The following is a 19,302-nucleotide window of genomic DNA, read 5'->3' on the forward strand; positions in this document are numbered from 1 at the left end:
TTAGTTTTGAGAGGCAAACCTGCTGCTTCGGGACTAATTGAGCTTCATTGCCTCAATAAATACAAGTCAGTAGAATGCACATCTTAAGAATGGTGATTGTGGCAAGCTTTATCAAGCAGAACATCAGTGTGAAACTGGTTAGCTATTGCACTATTTCTCAAAAGCTTTCCTCTGAATAGTTTTGACAGCATCTTCTAGTCAAAAAGTATTCACCTGTTTTTTTAAATGCATATTTTGATGGCTTTCATTATAAAAGTTACAATCATTCCTTTCTTTGCAACACTGATTTTAATCAAATTCTCACATAATACTAAACCTGCGCGACACACTGATAGACACAGACAAGGACATACATGCACGCACGCGTATACACAAACCTCAGCTTTGATCTTGTTGTCTCCAAAACAGAGATGCTGTAGGTAGGCTGCAGCATTGGACTGCACCGATGGGAACTGGTGCTGTAACATCTGGATCACCTCTGGCAACTCTGGATCTCTCCACCCAAACTCTCTGCAGAATGACATACAGAGACACGTTTATTCCTTCAGCAGGTTAACAAAGTTTCTCACTGAAATAAAAATATTACCTAAAAGTAGTTCAATAAAATCAGAGACTTTTTTTCAGCAACAGATATTCAACCATGCATGTCAACGTTAATGCGGAATATAAAGAGAAAGTCAGATGGATCCAAAGGCAGAGCATGAATAAAAGAGAGATTTAAATGTCAAAATCCACTCTGCTCTGTTTTCAGTACAAGAAAACTCACTTCTAATGGGAGAAGGCTTTAGAAACTAAGCAACACAGTGGAACAAAAATGACACAGATCACCTGCTGAATGCCCAATTTGCTGAAATATCGTCATTTCAATCCAACACAAGTTCAGGAAATGAGAGAAAGTAAAGATAAGGCCACAAGGCTAAGCACGTGGCAATCATGAAAACTTGAATAAATGGATCAAAATCTACCACAGATGGTATTAGCATTTTAGCGTAATAAAAGACAAGTTGGATTTCCTTAGAATAACTGTAAATCTTTGAAACCTTTTCAATGTTTTTCAGATGGATGGTTTGGAGCATTGTCATAGCAACCATGTGTTACAATTTTTTGAGAGGTAACCAGCAAATGTGAGGATGCTAGGGATTATCATGATGAAGGTCAAGCTGAAGGGCAACAGCTTATTTGTAAATTTTTATGGATGCGACAAAATACGAGTTAATACAAATAAAGAGGATTTCGGCAGAAGCATGAAGCGATGCACGCAGAGAAATTTTTAGAAAGCTTATAAAAAGAATCAAAAAGTGTTGCGAACTGCACAGCACAGCATTTCTGCTGCCTGCTTGCTGTCTGCAGTTTGAGTTATTTCCTATACTTTCCACCACTGGAAGTTTATACTCTCATGAACACACTAGACAAAGTGAAATAAATGTTTTGTCCCTCGGTAATACACAGGAAATGGTCTCCTTTATTGTATTATCCCCCTCTGATAATTGTTTTGCTATGGCCCCCCAAATGAGGAAATTATGAGTGTGCGTGAAAGTGTGGGCGACTGGATATGTCTACGCTCGTGCACGAGCATGTGCCGCCTCAATCCACAGTAATGTTTTCTCCAATAACCACTTTGTAAACTGTTTCTCTGTTGCTTCTTTCTCTCCGTGCTTTCAGAAAACTGCCAACTCTCAATGCAATCTGACGAAAACCTATGTTGAAATTTTGCGGCTCCCATCGATCATGATGTTTGAGGATTGATTTTGTTGTTTCTGCCTTCATGCTTACTGTTCTGTGGCAAACTGTGTCTCACCGTAATCCCCATCAAGCTATCGTGCAAACTGCTGATTTATTGTGCCTCCTAGCTCAGCCGACCCAAACATGAAAATGTGGTAAATATGGGACAATTGACCTGCCTGGGGAGTTAAACCTGATGGGGTAGAAGATTGTGTGTGCATCCATAGTTTTTGCAGCAGAAAATGAAGCCTCGACACAGCGCTCATCTCTGTCGGATCAAGTGAATGCAGTCTATGAAACATCTGTGGAAAGCAGAGCATTCACGGGGAGTAAACATGGCTCTCAAAGATAAAGCAAGCTCCAGCATGGACGGCTGTTTATCTGCCGAATGATAAGTGTTCATTCAGCTGGAAAGCAGGACTGAAGGAGGGAGGTAGAGGACAGATAGAGAGAAGGAGGAAGAGGGAGGGATTCCCAAGGCATTTAGGGGATTTAGGAGGAGAGACCCCCAAACAACGTTCCTTAAATCACACAGTGAGATACCATCAGGGCAGTTTGTTTATGTGTGTAAGGGTGTGTGGCAAGATTAAGATCATGATGTGTGTTTATGAGGCCCTTGTTGCTTCCATGTCTGTTTGTATGCATGAGTGTAATGGCAAGTGCATATATATTCATTTGTGTCTATACTTCAGTGTACTGACGCCATATATATGTATCTGACTATATGCTATGTCACTGTATGTGTATGAGAGTGTGTGTCATCCATCCCCCTACAGCCTCCCAGTTCTGTCAGTGTAGTTAATAGAAAGCAGAGTGATCTGCTGATAAGATAAGCATCATGGCTCGCCATTAATTAAAAACCCCTGGTAGGGAGAGACAGTGAGAGGAACAGAGCAGAAGGAAGAAGGATAGAGAAGCGAAACCGAGAGGCAGGATAAGGAGTGAAAGTTAGGGGGGGAAACACTGAGCATTTGGGGGCAACTGTGAGTACAACAAGCGAGAGGAAGCTGACAGGAAAGGAAAAATAGGAAAAAAGAAAAAAGATGGAGAAAGAGGAAAACAACAGATGAGATGCCAGTCATGTCAACACAGGTGCTAATGAGAGCCATAGCCCTGGTAGATGCACCACAAGGCAACGTGCCAATGATGTGAAACAGCAGGATGGAAACAGAGGGGAATACAGCCTGGAAAAGTGAAAACGGATCAAAGACGCGGTACCAACATAACTGCAAAAGCCACATTAAATACCCACACAGCTTTTAAGGAATCTGCACCACAATATGTTGCCACTTATGTGCCATATTCTTTATGTTAAGTTTTTATTATTTTTTTGCTTTGTGTGGTAATAAATGCCACACAGAACAATTTGTGGACTTTGCTCTTTTATACCCGGGCTGTGTGTTTTTGATATGACACACCAGTGGGTAGGGGAATAAATTAGGTGTCACTGCTGCAGCACAGAGTTTCATGTTCCTGGTTAGAGAGGTTACTTTGCCATTTCTTGAGGCATGCGGGGGTGTGTTGCAGTGAAATATTTTCAATGGAATCACTAGGTATGGCAGGAGAGCAGTATGACATGACTATGAAAAAGGCAGGTGGCAAGGGAAGGAAGGGCGGAGGCAGAGACAGAGTGATATAACTGGGACAAAGGAAAAGACTGCTGTGTGATGGTAGGGCTTTGATGCACACACACATAAACGAACATGCACACAGACATACATTTGAGGGAGGCAAAGTGTGAGAGAAGAGTACAACACATGAAAATACAAGGACTATCAAAGGATTTCTTTCTTTCTTTTAAACCTCTCTTCATCTCTCTCTCTCTTTTCATGTCTAGGTCTCATGAGACAGTTGAACTTCAGTCTGAAATCCCATCTTGGCCATTGATAGACAGTATTCACACATACACACACACACTATAACACAATATGCTCGACAATGTTGACTTTCACACGGATTGGCTGATGCTATATGAGGGGAAATAAATGAGTTGGAGAAATTAAGTAATGCAAAGAGATCCACAAATTGACGGTTGCAATATTGAAACACTTCAGAGCCTGACACCTGTTTTCAAAAGTGTTGCAAATTCAACTAGGACTAAAATGTTTATGGTTTAAGATCAACAAGCTGTCACATCATGTCACTTTCATTTATTAACACTTCTATCCCATTTGAGGGCATTTACAGCACACTGTCGTGGTGTTGTAGTTAATCTTATTCATCTGTCTGCACAACCTAATACGATGCATGATGTTTTACACAATTTTGAAATGATTTGGGTCTCCTAGCCCAAATCACATCCATCAGCTGTGCCCACAGTGCATCTAGAGTGACAGCTCCACACAGGAAGTCTGTCCCTCTGGCCTTAATCTGATTGGACAAGGCCTGTCATGTCTGTTAACTGATTCGAGGGTCAGGAATGGACAAACTGGCAGTGTGCATACTAAAGCAGATGCTAATTAGGACCTGAACATCAATCTTCATCACTGTGTTAAGACAGAGGGAGGGCAGAGGGAGGGAGTAGTGTAGGAGAGAGAAGAGAGAAAAAGCAGTTACTATGAAGGACCTGAATAAGGTTGGCTATTGGTTTGGGGAGCAAATGGTATTCTCTTCAACACTGAAGATCAAATTATTTAGCATTTTAGTAGACCAGACTATCTTCTTCCTGTCTTTTTCATTTTAATATTTTCCTGTTGACTGCCAATGGCTGTCAAAAGCCTAAAAGAGTGGTAAAAAATGTAGATACTTAAGTGTGAGTAAGTATTATTGTCCTCAGAACTGAACTAAGAGAGGTGTTATTTTATGCATTTTGCATCAATCTGTGTGTGTAAAAAAGTGCTCCTCAGCACAGAGTGTACTACCCAAGGTAAATAATAATTAAAAAAAAAAAAAGACTTCAGCAGTTCGATAGACAAACAGATGCCCGAATAGGCTGCATGTGAGAGATGCACAAACAGTGGCTCTTAGTTCAATGGCAGGTCTTTTAATTAAGTGCAACTTAATGAAGATGCTATCCAGGGAAAATAGCCAGCACTGCTGATGTGAACTACTGACAAATGCTGCAAAGTTACATTTATGTTTCTCTTTGGTACACAGCCACGGAGGAAGATTCACCTCATGTGCAAAAGATGGTACTGATAAACAGGGACAATAATTTATGGTGTATGTATTATAAACATATTTATATCAACCTAATGTTTACCTCAGTAGGTTAAATCATCATGGTCAAGTTATATAATATTACAAGATACTTGCATTAGCTTATTTAGATCTATTTAAGATGACTGAACTAAAATATGTGTCAGCCAAACAAAAAATCAAGTTGCCCAGATTACATTTACTGACCAGGTTTTGTTTTACTACAGTGTGGACTTCAGACGCTCTCCCAGCGTGCTTAGATGGCACTCAGTCAGGTTCATGTCCTACTTCATGTTCTAAGTCAGTTTTCTGTTTGTTTGTTTAACATTAACGAGCTAATTGAATGTGAACAAACCTCAAGTGTCACTTTTTGTTCTGACATTTTTTGTTCCTTATTCCCAGCAGCATGCAGCATGATCGGTGATTGCCACGCACCTGTGCTGACTCTTGGGCTGAGCATATGGCCCGATTCATAATGAGTGTGACTCTGCGTGGAGTCACCCTGGAAACGTCCCTATATCGAGAGGTAAGCTAGAAATACGTGGGAAAGTTTCGGGATGCCCTTGTCCTCGTCCAACAGAAACAGGAACTTTCAACTTTCAGCATATGTTGTGCTTTATACCGCTATCAGATGCCCGTATTAGGATCATTAGGATGCACCTATTCCTCTTCAGTTTAAATGAAGAATCAATATATATATAACATCCCTGAAATGCTCCAACTCATAATTGATTTCTTCTTTGTTGTTCATTATTATTAGAATACACGACAACAGAAATTGAAAAAAGAAACAACATATGAATCACATCTCATGTACAAACATGTGCAAAGTAACATATAATCGTACAAAATTTCCACAAAAGTAATTCTGTCTCGATTGAGACAGCCCTGAGGTAATCACATGAAACTCATATCTGTAAGTGTGTGGATTTACTAGTTAGCCAATAAAAATCAATAAAAAACATACTGTAAAAGACCACGTGGCCTTAGGAGCAGTTGACATAGACCTTTTAAAACCACAGCACTTTCTACAGAATCAGAACGTTTGTGTTCTCCCCTGGCCTTTAATGGCTCTAGGCAATATAATGTGTTTTGCCCACGTTCTTCTTGCCTGCTAAAAAATTCTCTGTGTAGACCTGGAAGAACCAAACAAAAGCCACAGCTCCAGCAAATGGGATCAATGAAAGGTGGGGGAAGAGAAAGGTTGAAGCCCATAACAGCTGAAATGACAAATGAATGGATAGAGATAGATGGACTGAGCCTAAAATGAAGCCAATGCAGAAATAAACAGAAGCAAAAAAATCTGCCATGAGTCAGCTACAATAAAAACACTTTATTGTGCGTCACCATCCCCCTACTTCTTGCCTTCTGCTCCTCGGTTACTGATGGGCAAATGGAAATGGCTCTCGTAATCACATTTCACCTCTATTCATGAAAACAGAAAAGTGAGCCATTAATTCCATACAAAGACAGGAAGAAATGGAGATAGGAGCACAAAATAGGAGACCATGAATAAGAGCAGGAAAATCCAATGCAGATAATAATAAGTATGGACATAAGAATGAAAAGATTACTACTTTTCTCCAGCTCATCTCTACAGTTGGAGCTACGTGTGGTTTTTCTCGAGCTCCTTTCCTTCCCTTTGTCTCCACATACCGCCACACCTGTGTATCACTCTCCTTCTCTCTGTCTGGAGTTTTTTTTTTTTCTTCCTTTCTTTGTTTCATGCAGCAACCATCAGATGACAAGAAAAATCAATATGCTTTCTCTATGGCATCTTCCAGCTGGGAGTCTGGGGCTCAGGAGGTTGAATAGGACTGAGCAAAGAATTAAGTAAGAAGAATGAGCATTGCTGAGTGAGACCAGCTCACCTTGCATGGAACAGAGAAACAAATAATGATGGGAAAACAGCTAGTGATGAATGTATAGTTTGAAACAAATCACAAATATAAGTGTACACTTTATTTTGTAAGTTTTTTATGAAACTAAAATAGCAAAAATTAAGATTAAGAGTCTGTAGAGACTAAGTAATGTTACAGTAATTAATTAAAGTATGGTGAACAGCAAGATTGTCATCAAAATCCTTAACGATTTTCAGGTTAGACAGTGCGCTTCATCTATAATTCTAATAAAAGAACTGTATCGAAGGAGCATTCAGATACAGTAAGAACGATGGTGTTTATGCTGTTTATTTTCTTTGTTCTTTCAGTGTATCGCTGTCCACTAAATGTTTCTGCTGCATGGTTAAATAAGTCGCTTATTTAGAGCAGATTACAATAGTAGAGTGTTTTTACACTTTGCTCTCTTTTTGTAATTTGATCTGGATAAGTATGGCCACTTGAAAATTAAAATGTAGAAAATGTCAACTGGGAGAGACTGTGTGCTTGCAGATATGTGTTTGTGAAGTTTGCATGGGTGAGGTTGTTGAAGGGGAACATTAGTGTGCAGGGCCACAGAGCGATTTGCCAGGGTAAGGAAAACACAAACGCCAGCACAAGTCCTTGCAATTAGCTGAACACACAGAATCGGAGGCATAATCGAATAGGGCATTAGGCTGACAGACAGGTGTTCATTTATTTACACGCCCAGAAAAGGGCGTGCACTCATGCACGTGCACAGCGTATTACACACACACTGTAAGTGAACAAAGGAGAGCGCTCACACGCACGCAAACATCAATGCACGCAAGACATAACCACACAAGTGTGCACTTGCAGATAGCACATGCATGTTTGTGTGTCTTTGAATACACAAATATACGCTCCCTCATAACTACAAAGAGGAAAAAATACACACATGTTCACACGGCCATTATCCCGCATTTGCTGATCGGTAATTTTCAGCCCGGTGGTACTATTCCCCCGTTGCAGGGTGCAATTACTGGATGTTTACACAGCCAAACAATAGACCAGTGAAACATACTCTCAGTCAAACATTCATTAAATGGGCCAGTAGATGCTGAGGTGACCTAGACCATTACACTGTATCGCACCACGCTCATTAAGATTGAGCTGTGTATTGTACTGTATCCAAACCAGGAGTCAGCCTTAATCTGATACCCTCATGACACTTTTCCAATTGGATAACGATATTGTTGTACTGTGATATACAATCTAACCACAGACTGTATGTAAAAGATGGAAGTAAATTGGAACAAACAAAGCATGTTAAATCTGGTTTTTTCTAATGGTCAGCAGAGTATTCCTGCTTTGGTTACGAGCAAACAAACAAAAACAAGTCACTGGTCTCTGCTGATATTTAAAGTCTTATTTTGCAAAATCTGGTGTTATTTTTAAATTATGCTTCTAATTACAGTCAAATGGGACAATAAAGCAGGGTATGTTTACAGTAAGGTCATGTAAGCAGTCGTGAGGTTTTCCTTATAATTGGCACGCTACGACAACATGAGTATGTAGTGTCTTATTATTATTATTATTGTTATTATTTCTCCATCAGATTCACACATTTCACTCATCACAAATTGTTTCAAAAAGCTAATATGGTGCCAGTCAACATGGTGATACAAGAGTGACTACATTCATCATTAATAAACAGTATATTATTCTAACATAGTGCTATGTTAAGTGTATCTGTGTGTGTTTTTAAATAAATAAATGTATGAAAAATTATCACTGATATTTGCTTTTAATGTTTTTTTCTCCTGCTGGGACCAACCATCCAATGGCTGATTTGCAATATCACTCTTCACCATTTGTACTAATTTACCAAGCTCTACAGAAAAATTATCTATTCACTTCCGCCTCTTCAAAGGTCAGTGTACTACTCTGAACATCATCATTAAACCCCATTAAAGCTGATTAAAGTTTCTGTGTGATTAGTTTGAGTACCCTGATTTAAGGTGAGTAAACCAAGCCTTCTTTAGACTGTATTGTTGTTTTTCTTTTTCTCTTTTTTTTTACAGCTTGATGAAAGGGTTGATATCAGTGACCAACTGTCAACAGACTGCACTGCAATTATGTCTGATAACACTGAGAACTGCCACTCCAACTTCTGCCATGATACAACCAAAAGTGAACAAAATTGACCAATCAAATCCCAATCCATGATACTCAGAGATTCAAAGTGTAGGCACAGGATTAAGCTGGTGGACGAACAAGAGCCTGCTGGAAAAATTGTCTCCTGATTTGCAATCATGCTCTTGCCACTGAATAACAAACAGGATGGGTGGACTATTTTTTTTTTTTTGCCATGATGCTAATGAGGATGCTCGTCCGTGCAGATGTGTGAGTGTGTGTCCATGTCCAGCAAATGTACCTTCATGCCTTATCGCTAATGAAGGTGTCACAGTGTCAGTTCATATGTCTATGTGTGTTAACCAGCCACAAATTATCCAATATTATTTTGCCATGTAGCTATCACACTAAGGTCAAACAAAATATTAACAATATTAACATTTAAATGTGTGTTGATTCACTTGCGAAACTATCTTTGTCACGTGTGTAAGACATAAAAATGTTGTTTGCACAGTCACATTAGTGGGATGACAGTATGTAAATCATTACATTTTAAGCATTTCAAAGTTAGTTTAAGGTTACATTCACAGTAGGCTGAGGTCAGTCAGGTACTAGGTATTGTTACAGTTACTCTAAGTCTTCAGGATATGAATGTGATTCAATGCAATGCCCTCTAAAGTCATGATACACAACTGTGCTCTGTGAAAGTGTGTGTGAGAGAGAAAAAGGTGAGTGTGTAAATGCATTCTTCCACTACCAGATTCACATTACACAACCAGACACTTACTGTAGAGGTCAGAGACCTGCCCTGACATTAAACAAGTGAGATGACTTGGCAGATCCACTCAGATGTACACACACGCACGCACACACACACATGCACACACACAAACAAATTCTTCTGTCTGTAATTTCCCCCTGCACTCTCTCTAAGTTACAGAAACACACAAGCATGTGCATCCTTCAAACCACCCACCACACTCTACATTTACATCAGTACTTAAACATCTTATGTTTCTTTCTCTCTGTCCTCTTTCTCTTATCACTCCGTTTTTGAATACACTCTCTGCTATCATAGGGAGGGTTGGTTGTGATGAGAAAGTTAAATCTGAACTAAAAGCATAGAGAATGATAAATTATAAATTGGAAATTTGAAGTGCTTCAGTGGCTTCAGACTTCTATCTATATCGGAAGTGTTTGTGCACAATTTTGAGTTACACACAATCATTATAGTCACATGCAAAAACTATGCTGAAAGTTGGGTTGGAAAATGGGAAACAGGTGCAGAGCTTTATTGAAACATATGCAAACTTGCATGGAAATTGATATAAGAAAAAAAAAGTTTGTACAACTTTAACAAGCTTGAAAGTCTTATTTGGTATCACTGCCTTTATTATTCAGTATAGTCTGAACTATTTGTCTGCAAGATTTCTTGTTTTCTTTTAAGTAGTCTTCAGGAATAGTTCTCTAGACTTCTTGAAGGACATCGCACAGCTTTGGAGCTTTTGTTCATCCGAAAATATTCAGGTATGAGGACTAGACTTAAAATGAGTGAAAAAGCAGCCAATGTTCAAAGAAAAACTCTGAAGGACCTTCAGAAAGTCTGGAGAACTACTGATCAGGACTACTTTAAAAAAATCATTTGATGAGAAATATAAAGAAGTGAAATTTTATTTTATTTTAGTTCTTATCCCAGCATTACTGGTTAATTCTTTATTTGCCCTACAGTTCACCTCAAGGTGACTATATCCTCCTTGCGCACTGTATAAGTTTGGGTGTTTGCATGTTAATATTTCAGTGCTGTTTTGTGTGCAGCAGTTTTGTATTTGTGTGAGAGGGAAAGAGTGCAATCAGCAGAGAAAAACTAATAAACCAGTGATTAGTTTATCCACCTGCTATTCTCATTAGATCTCAATGGAGCAATAATGCAACACAGAGTGCTATCACTTCAGGATTTGCTAAAAAAAAAAAGAAAGAGAAAAAAAGAGAAAGATCGGCTTAAAAACAACAGAGCGAGCGGGCAGATAATGAGGCTGACTGTGGAAATGATAGCATTAGGATAGGAGTAGAAGACATTAATGAAAAAATATGAGTAAAATGGTTTAAAACATGATCAAATAAATAATTACGACAATGACAAACATAACATGATTTCACTATTGTGAACTCTGCATCTAAAACTGATATAACCAATGACTTCTAACTGGCTTTTCACCACTGTACATTTTGACATGCACGACATCAGATCATATCAGATCATATGTAAGAAGATCACGAAGGAGCTGGAGAGCTGAGACGATGATACAAAGGATTAGAATGATTAGAAACAAATTGTTGCGCTTGTGATATCGATGTTAGAGTAATGTCTGAAATGAAGATAAAAAGGAAATATGTCTCAAAATTGAGTCTGCATTTAAAGATTTTTGACATTTTCCTAGTATGTTTGTGCACCATAAAGCAACACAACTCCTCAAGACTTCACTTTCTCTCTCTCACGCACACACACATACACACAAAAAACGGATTAAGTGAGGCTAAAAGCAGTCATCCACTTCAAATAAAATGGGGATTGAGGCAAGAGAGAAATAAGGAACAGAGCTGAGCAATAGAAACATCACCAAGCTGAAGCTCCAACATATCTGGGGTCAAACAATATGACAGAGTGCATGCTTTATTCACTCTGGGTCAACTGAACACAAAGTGTGTCGTGTGTTCTATAAAATCAGAAAGGTGCTATAGAGATACAATAAAATAAAAGAGAAAAAACACGAGATTTCACAGCAGCATACACAAAAACTATAGAAAGTGTGACTCCTTCCATAGAGGAATATAGATGACAGCAGTGATATTTTATTTTCCACCTCTCTCATTCATGTGATCTGAGGTTTGGGGTTGATTTTCTTCATGATATTCAGTCAGCAACATTTCAATGATGCAGATGACTGAATCCTCTGAAATGGTATAATTTGGTAAGAAAACTTTTATTTTCCGCAAGTTCACCCATCCTTGCAAAACGATTGCTGGCATGAAAGCAAAACCCATGATGGAATAGGAGTGAAATTATGACCTAGCTTGACAGCTCTGACAGCTTGTTTGACATAAAACAATGAGGCAAAAACCTGTATTTGAAATTGCCAAAATATTGCCTTCTCGTTGATTTTCTTTTTTTTCCCCATTTTGTTTTTGGACTGACTGAACACTTATCATTATTGGTTACTGTTACAAATATTAAAGGTACACAGTAAGTGAACCAATAAATAGTCCTTTACCCTACAATGACATTTATTTCAACAGAATGAACATAGATTGGATTAAATTTATTTGTATCTAATATTGATACAATTCTGCAAGGTTCAGGCTTTAGCTTTGACAAATGGCATCTCAAGACTGTAAAATCAGTTAAGTGATTCAGGGGAATACACAAAAAGTCCAAAATGTACACTTGGGAAAAGCAAACACTATCACGCATGAATTCACATGTTACTTATTGATGTACATACCGATGCCCACGAAAACACAAGAATATACTCACACAGATCGTCAAGAGGGATAAGACAACACTAACATGTGAAATGAATCATGAAGATGTGCCCTGCAGCTTTTTCTTAATTCACCGTGCTTTCTTTTTATTGCCGTCATTTTACCAAGATTAGCATTGGGCTTGAGTCATGATCGAGCATCTGTCTGTCTGATAGCAAAGCCAATGTTTATAATATGAAAGCGCATGCACACACACAGAAGCACAAACATGTGCGCATAAGTTTTGTAAGCGTGGTAAGTAGAGTCTAAGGAATCACTTTTTACCCTGCAGTAGAAAGAAGAAGGAGAAAAGATTGATAGGAACAAGGAGAGGGACAGAGAAGTGATTTGCTACTTTAATAGACACAAAGGACAACAGGAGGGAGTGGAGGACAACTGTGTGTTTACACTGAAAGAACGGGAGAAAACACTTGGTGCTTGGTGCTGGATGGATGTCTATACCTCCCAGCCCATCAGACCTGCAGAGCTCTTGTGGAGTGACGGAGAGAGAGATGATGAGAGTGATGGATGCATGACAGATGAGTTTCTGCATTCAGTCGGCGGCCCTCAGATGAATCTGTGTTATTTTATCATAACTTAGTGAAAAAAACAGAATTGACTCTGCAAAGCAAAAGCGAGGAAGGCAAGTTTATGATGAGAACAGGAGCATTTCCCTGAATGAAAATAAATAAACAAACAAACAAAGAAACAAAAAAAATAATAATGGCATAGCCAAACACCTATTTTTATAGGGCAAATAGAACAGTTTTTCCTCCCAGTAAATAACTATTGTGGGGGTACTTGACAATGGCTACTATCAGTGATGTGTCATCAACAAATATGTTTTGCTTTATTTGACAAGAGATGATTCATGGAGCATGAATGCTTTTTCAAAAGCATCCAGCTGCACACACTCCGGTGGTTACTGAGCAGCCCCACTGGTACCTTTGAGGGGTTATGGGCATTACATCGGCTCTCAAAAGGTGCTACACTGAGCTTTACAGCACCAAATCTATAAGCTGTAGCTGTCTGCTGCCACATGGGGTTGAATTAAAAACATGTGGGACATGGAAATATAGGCTACACTTGAAGCATCAAGCTCTGGCCTGTCGTACAGAAGACAAATTAAAAGGGACTTCTTTGTAGTGGAGTGAAACTAAGTGACAAAAACACCTAAAGCTATCTAGAGCAGTTATTTTGATTTTTGTCACGTGCGTTTCTTTGAACTTCTCTTCCTCTTTAGTTCCCTTTCTCAACTTTTCAATCAGTCAAAATCCAATCAAAAGCACATCAATCTCATGTCTCTGTAGCATATGTGTTGGCTGAATTCACATAATCTTTCTATCTGTATAGCTCAGTGTTATGCAAAACAAACACAGATGCACAATGATTGATTTGCCTTTATTTAAGCACTTTGTTGGTTAAAAAAAAAAAAAAAAAGAGTTTTATATACCGCTAATTCACTTTATCACTCAGATTAAGATTCAATCAGCTGAAGGAAGAAATCACAATCCTGTCATAGATCCACCACTGGACATCCAAGCACTAATAGAGTGGAGAAACTGCGTTTAAAGGTCATAACTGTAGTGTGCTCTCATAAATTATGGTTAGACTTAAACCAAAAAGGCCCTTTGTTTTTTTATATACTCCTTTGTCCGGTTAGTTCTGCTTTATGCTTGGAAAGTGTTTGGCAATATACCAGTGAGTCAGTACCTTTTAATTAGCATGTCAAATACATATTAGATTAAGTATAATATTGTTAATATTGGTTTCTGTGTGCATATGTGTGGGTGTGAGCACTTCAGTGGGTGTCTAAGTGCTTTTTATTTCAGTAAGAGCTCTTCCAGTGGGATGTATCATGAGAGGACTGGAATCTGCAGGTGCTTTGTAAACCTTGAGCTGGTAAATACAGATATGAATGCATGACTAAATGTGATCAAAAACAAAAAACTATTGCATTACAATTTGAAAGTAATACAACAACCATAACAAAGATCCATGACACATGAAACGCTTCTTATTTTTTAAATTTCTCCTGTAAATTTTTCTCACAGATTCAGCCACACACTGCATCTTAGTAGTTCACTGGTCATTACAGAGCCCCATTCGTTTGATTTTCTGAAGCAACTCAGCTAAAAGGTCAAGATGCCGCTCCTGCACGAGAGGCACAACTTAGTGACCTTAACATCAACAGCCCCATGAAGAGTACTGTGGAAAGATACCGATGGCTGCTTGACATTTTTGCCCAGAGTTAATAAAAATAATAATTAAATACAAGAAAAATAAAATCTTATTATTAGTGTCTTAGAAGGGGAATTAAAAATAATTACATAGTGAAACTGGACTATAGACTGAGCCTAACACACAGCTATCCAGGTGAGATTTTGCCTGCAGCCAAACATTTATAGAAACTTCTTATAAATGATTTAAGCACAAATTAACATAAAAATAAGTGACTCAGCTCTTGTCGGTGAAAATTATACTGTTTGTTTTTTAAGATTCACATTAACACGTATTAAGGTAAAGATTAGCACTCTAATAAGCTTTTGTAAATTGACATTTAATTTTGTATCAGTGCACTGTTTCTACCAGAGTACCATTAGAACTGTTGGCTATGATTAGGCTGTGTTCTCCTCAAGTAAAAGCCAGAGAAGAGGTGAAGTGAAGTGAGGCATGGGGAGGAGAGAAGATATACAGTAATTTTGCTGGTGTGACATTTTCCCATAATCCCTCCCAAATGCCACTAGTGTCAGGAGGCAGAGCAGCAGAGAGTTGGTGGAGCGGAGACATATCCCATCCTAACACATTCCCTACCCTATAGATGAATTTGTACATGTTTCTGTTCATGTGCACTCATGTATAAGGTTTGATGAATTTCAGTTAAAAAGTGTTAGTGGCAGTAATTAGCATTAAAAATAAAGCAATTAATGAATCAAAAGTCCATGACAGATTCATTACTGACTGCACATTGCACATACATAGAGTGAGAAAATGTCCTGCAACCACAACTTTACTTTATATTTTGGTTTCCCTCTCCCTGACAGCCAAATATCAGCTGAAGTTTAGCCTTAACCTCTTATGCATAAGACATTTTTTGCCAATATCTAAATGCTTAAGTACAGAATTTTGCATTAGTGCCTCTAGGTGTAAGTATGCAATGGGCAACTCATCTACATTAATAGCCTGTCTCGCTTTGGTCATCCTTTTGTCTCCCAGGCCTCAGATACAGGATGAAGCTCATTGTAGCAGGGAAGAAGGCAGATACACGGGGTTGTTATTATCCCAAGGTCACACACACACACACACACACACACACACACACACACACACACACACACACACACACACACACACACACACACACACACACACAGAGAGGCCACCTCAGAAAAGGGAAAATAACTACAATGGGCAATTTACCCAGAACAGGCAGGGATGACGGCCAGGACACAGATGCACACACACACACACACACACACCCACACACACACACACACAGCTGTGCCTCAGGGCCAAGGTTCTGGCAATGCATCATTACCCTCCCTTGGAGGTGATTCCATATCCCAGCATGCATTTCTCATGTGGAGAGGAAATTACCCCTGGGCCGTGCTGAGAGCCAATAGAGTGTGTCCTCTGTCCTCTGTCGGTTTCTCTCTCTTTCTTTCTCTTTCGTTAAATCCCCTTCTCACCCTGTAACTGTGCTCTCCCACCCTTACCGTCCACCCTCCCTTGCTTTCTCTCCAAGCCACCCAGTTACCACAACATCCTTTCATCTTTCTCTATCTTTCTCTCATTAACACTTTTTTCCCCTCTTCTTTCATTTTCTATGCCTCGAGAAGAATACAGATTAATAACAAAGCATGAAAATGTATTGATGGCTTCTCTTCTTTCTGTCCTTCCCTTATTTTCAGTCAAGCAGCTTTTCATGGTGACATTAAGCATTCAAATTGACAATCAATTATGTCCCAAAAGTGGTAAACAGACAGAAATACAATCAGCTAACGAATAAAGTCTGAATAACTCTGGTGAAAATAACTAATAGTTACATCCTACAGACAAGCGTTTATTTTTTCATTTAATTTAAAAAAAATATTTCATGTAAAATGACCATGAGCAATGTCAAATCAAGCACTGTTCTTCTATAAAACCTCAAACTACTGAGCAATGATGTCATCTGCATCTTTTGTAATAATCTGAAAGTGAAAAAGCAGAAGAGAGATGTATGGACAGCTCAAAAACATTATGCATCCAGCCACAGCTGGTGCAAACAGTGAGGCATTAAAGCTGTATAGGAGAACGCCAAAAGCAAAAGTATAGAGCCTATCAGTGCATTTGTGGTTCTGTTGCATCAGTGCTGAAAACAGCCGTCCAATTTAGCAAACAAGAAAAAAACAGACACAGACACAAACCAAATGGTAAAAGCAGTAACAGTTCTTTACCTAATTTACTGAAAAAGGAGAACATTGTATCAGAATCAAAATGTCTGTCACACACACAAACATGCACATCTCTATAGTTACTGTACATAAACCATATGTGGGTACATAGATCCAAATAAAACACTTGCATAAACTATGGTTACAAGAAGGGAATACAGGCACTTTATTCCCTTTCTTTTCCTCATAAATAAACATTTGTGCTCAACCAGAGCCATCACTGCATAATTACACCCTCCACTGCAGCTTCTCAACGCATACAGACACCCATAAACTCATACAATGATGTTCCAGCATTGTCATGCGAGGGTATTTCACTTTCTTTTTGTTTTTTGGAAACTGTTTTGTTTTTCTCTCCGCTTCCTCCAGAGAGGAATGGTCCGCCTCAGGGCGGAGTCTGGGAGTTGGGTGTTTTCCCTCACACCTGATCTGCATCTCTTCATGGAGCGTGTAGTATATATGTAATTAATGCATGTAATTGGATCATTGCCAGATTGTCTTCACATCTTTGGTGGTAATCGGGCTCACCTACTACACGTAATTTCTTCCCTTGGTCAGATGTAATCTGTTCTATCTCTGTTCCAGCTCGCCAGCCATCACTCAAACTCATCTCGACTGGTCTGTGATCTCCAGCCTTCTTCTGTGGAGATTTCCAAATGGGTCCTGACGTCCCGTCGTTATGACAAGCATCCTTTACACTCACTGTGTAACACGCTGTAATATGCACATCACATATGATTCTCTCTCTCTCACACACACAAACATGTAAATGCACATCCTCTGTCCTGTCTTTCGCAGCCTTGGGAAAATACATAAAAGCCTACTACACACTCAGTCTGCATGCACTTACAGACATGCCTACCACTGATCAGTCACCACTGATCTCTGTTTCTGGAAACATTCAATAAGGATGGCTCATGTTCTGTCTTCCTCTTGCTGATATGTGTTCATGTCTTTGGCACTTCTTTTTTCCAGTGTTGTCATATTCGCTACCCCTGCCCGGTTAGTATTAGGATATTCTAATCAGTCAATCTCCATTTCAGGCCGGCTGTTTTTTAACGCTCCTTCTCCCCATCTTCACCTCATCCACACAGGGCACCTCATCCAACCTCATCATCAACTATCTCAACTACTCTGCTTCACCATCATCAGAGTCTGGACTATCTCAGGTCTATATCCTACCTTCATTTGGAATTCTGCTCTTCTAAATTCAACTTGTATTTTGGATGTTCACATTTTAGGCACTCTCCTTATTGAAATAAAGTGTTAAGTGTGCAGTGTTGGGAAGGTTACTTTTAAAATGTATTCCATTACAGATTACAGAATACGTGCCCCAGAATGTATTCTGTAACGTATTCTGTAACGTATTCCGTTACGTTACTCAATGAGAGTAACGTATTCTGAATACTTTGGATTACTTAATATATTATCATGCTTTTTACAACTACGTGAATGTACTATTGCTGTGATTTATTACTGTTACTGAAGGTCCGCGGCTCCGAACTGTAGTAAAGGGACCTCTTGACTAATACGGGTTCCGTGTCGGGCTCGTAGCCAAAAAATAGCTTTACTTTGTTGTCTGGGTCAACTTTGCTTGCGAGAGACAGAGAGAGGTGTTGAAAGGCTGCTCCAACGGAACTTATTGTTTCGGAGGAAAACACGAACACAGTGTACAGTCGAGTCTTAATAGCTTACTTACAACTGGGCTCGTCAGGCACTCTTCTTGGCTGCAGTGGTTATTATTATATTTACATGCTTCGAGCTCCCGTTTCTGCTCGGTGACAGCTGGTACTTTTCCACTCGCCTTTTTCTCCCTCCTCGCGCTCACAGACACATAACGAGTATGGCAGTCCATTCTCCCTGCAGCACGGACTACACTGCCCATGATGCTACATTCTTTAGAGCTATACCTGTAGCATTCTGCCTATTAGCTTAGCACAACAACAACAACAACAAAAAGGCGCTCTCTCTCACCCAGGAAACACGCAGAGAGAGAGAGCGTCACCCTGTAACCATGGCAACTGTAACGCTGCCGCCTGGAACAACAGAACATAGCTGTCAAACAAAACCCAAACAGTCCTGACTGCCACAATATGAAACAGGAAAGTACCGCCGTGTAATCCATTTATTTCAACAAAGTAACTGTATTCTAAATATCACCTTTTTAATCGGTAACTGTAACGGAATACAGTTACTCATATTTTGTATTTTAAATACGTAACGGCGGTACATGTATTCCGTTACTCCCCAACACTGTAAGTGTGATACTACTGACAATAAATAGTCACAGTGAGTCACTTTGGAAATGTTCTGCAACTTAAGTTTATGTTAGAGGCAGTCGCTCCTAAAAAGAGCCACTGAGGTATTTTTAAAGTTAAGTTACTTTAACTTCAAATAACGTTGGATATGGATTTTTTTATTATATTTTTGGCATGTTAGTTATTTCGAACGTACAGATTAACACAAATATAAACATTTGAATAATCCGTTATTTAAAAAGAAAAATGTCAAAG

At 39.1% G+C, this 19,302-nt stretch overlaps 1 protein-coding gene across 3 annotated transcripts in view; it reads right to left on the reverse strand.

Moving 5' to 3' along the window:
- ctnnd2a (catenin (cadherin-associated protein), delta 2a) overlaps window positions 1-19,302 on the reverse strand; it is a 249,594-nt gene that overhangs the window by 82,602 nt on the left and 147,690 nt on the right. For all 3 annotated transcript variants that reach the window (XM_063483875.1, XM_063483876.1, XM_063483874.1), the window contains exon 13: window positions 378-510. In XM_063483875.1, the coding sequence (XP_063339945.1) occupies window positions 378-510 (133 nt within the window). The remainder of the gene's footprint in view (window positions 1-377; window positions 511-19,302) is intronic.

This window comes from Pelmatolapia mariae, linkage group LG9 (genome assembly GCF_036321145.2).
Source record: "Pelmatolapia mariae isolate MD_Pm_ZW linkage group LG9, Pm_UMD_F_2, whole genome shotgun sequence".
Classification (NCBI taxonomy): Eukaryota; Metazoa; Chordata; class Actinopteri; order Cichliformes; family Cichlidae; genus Pelmatolapia; species Pelmatolapia mariae.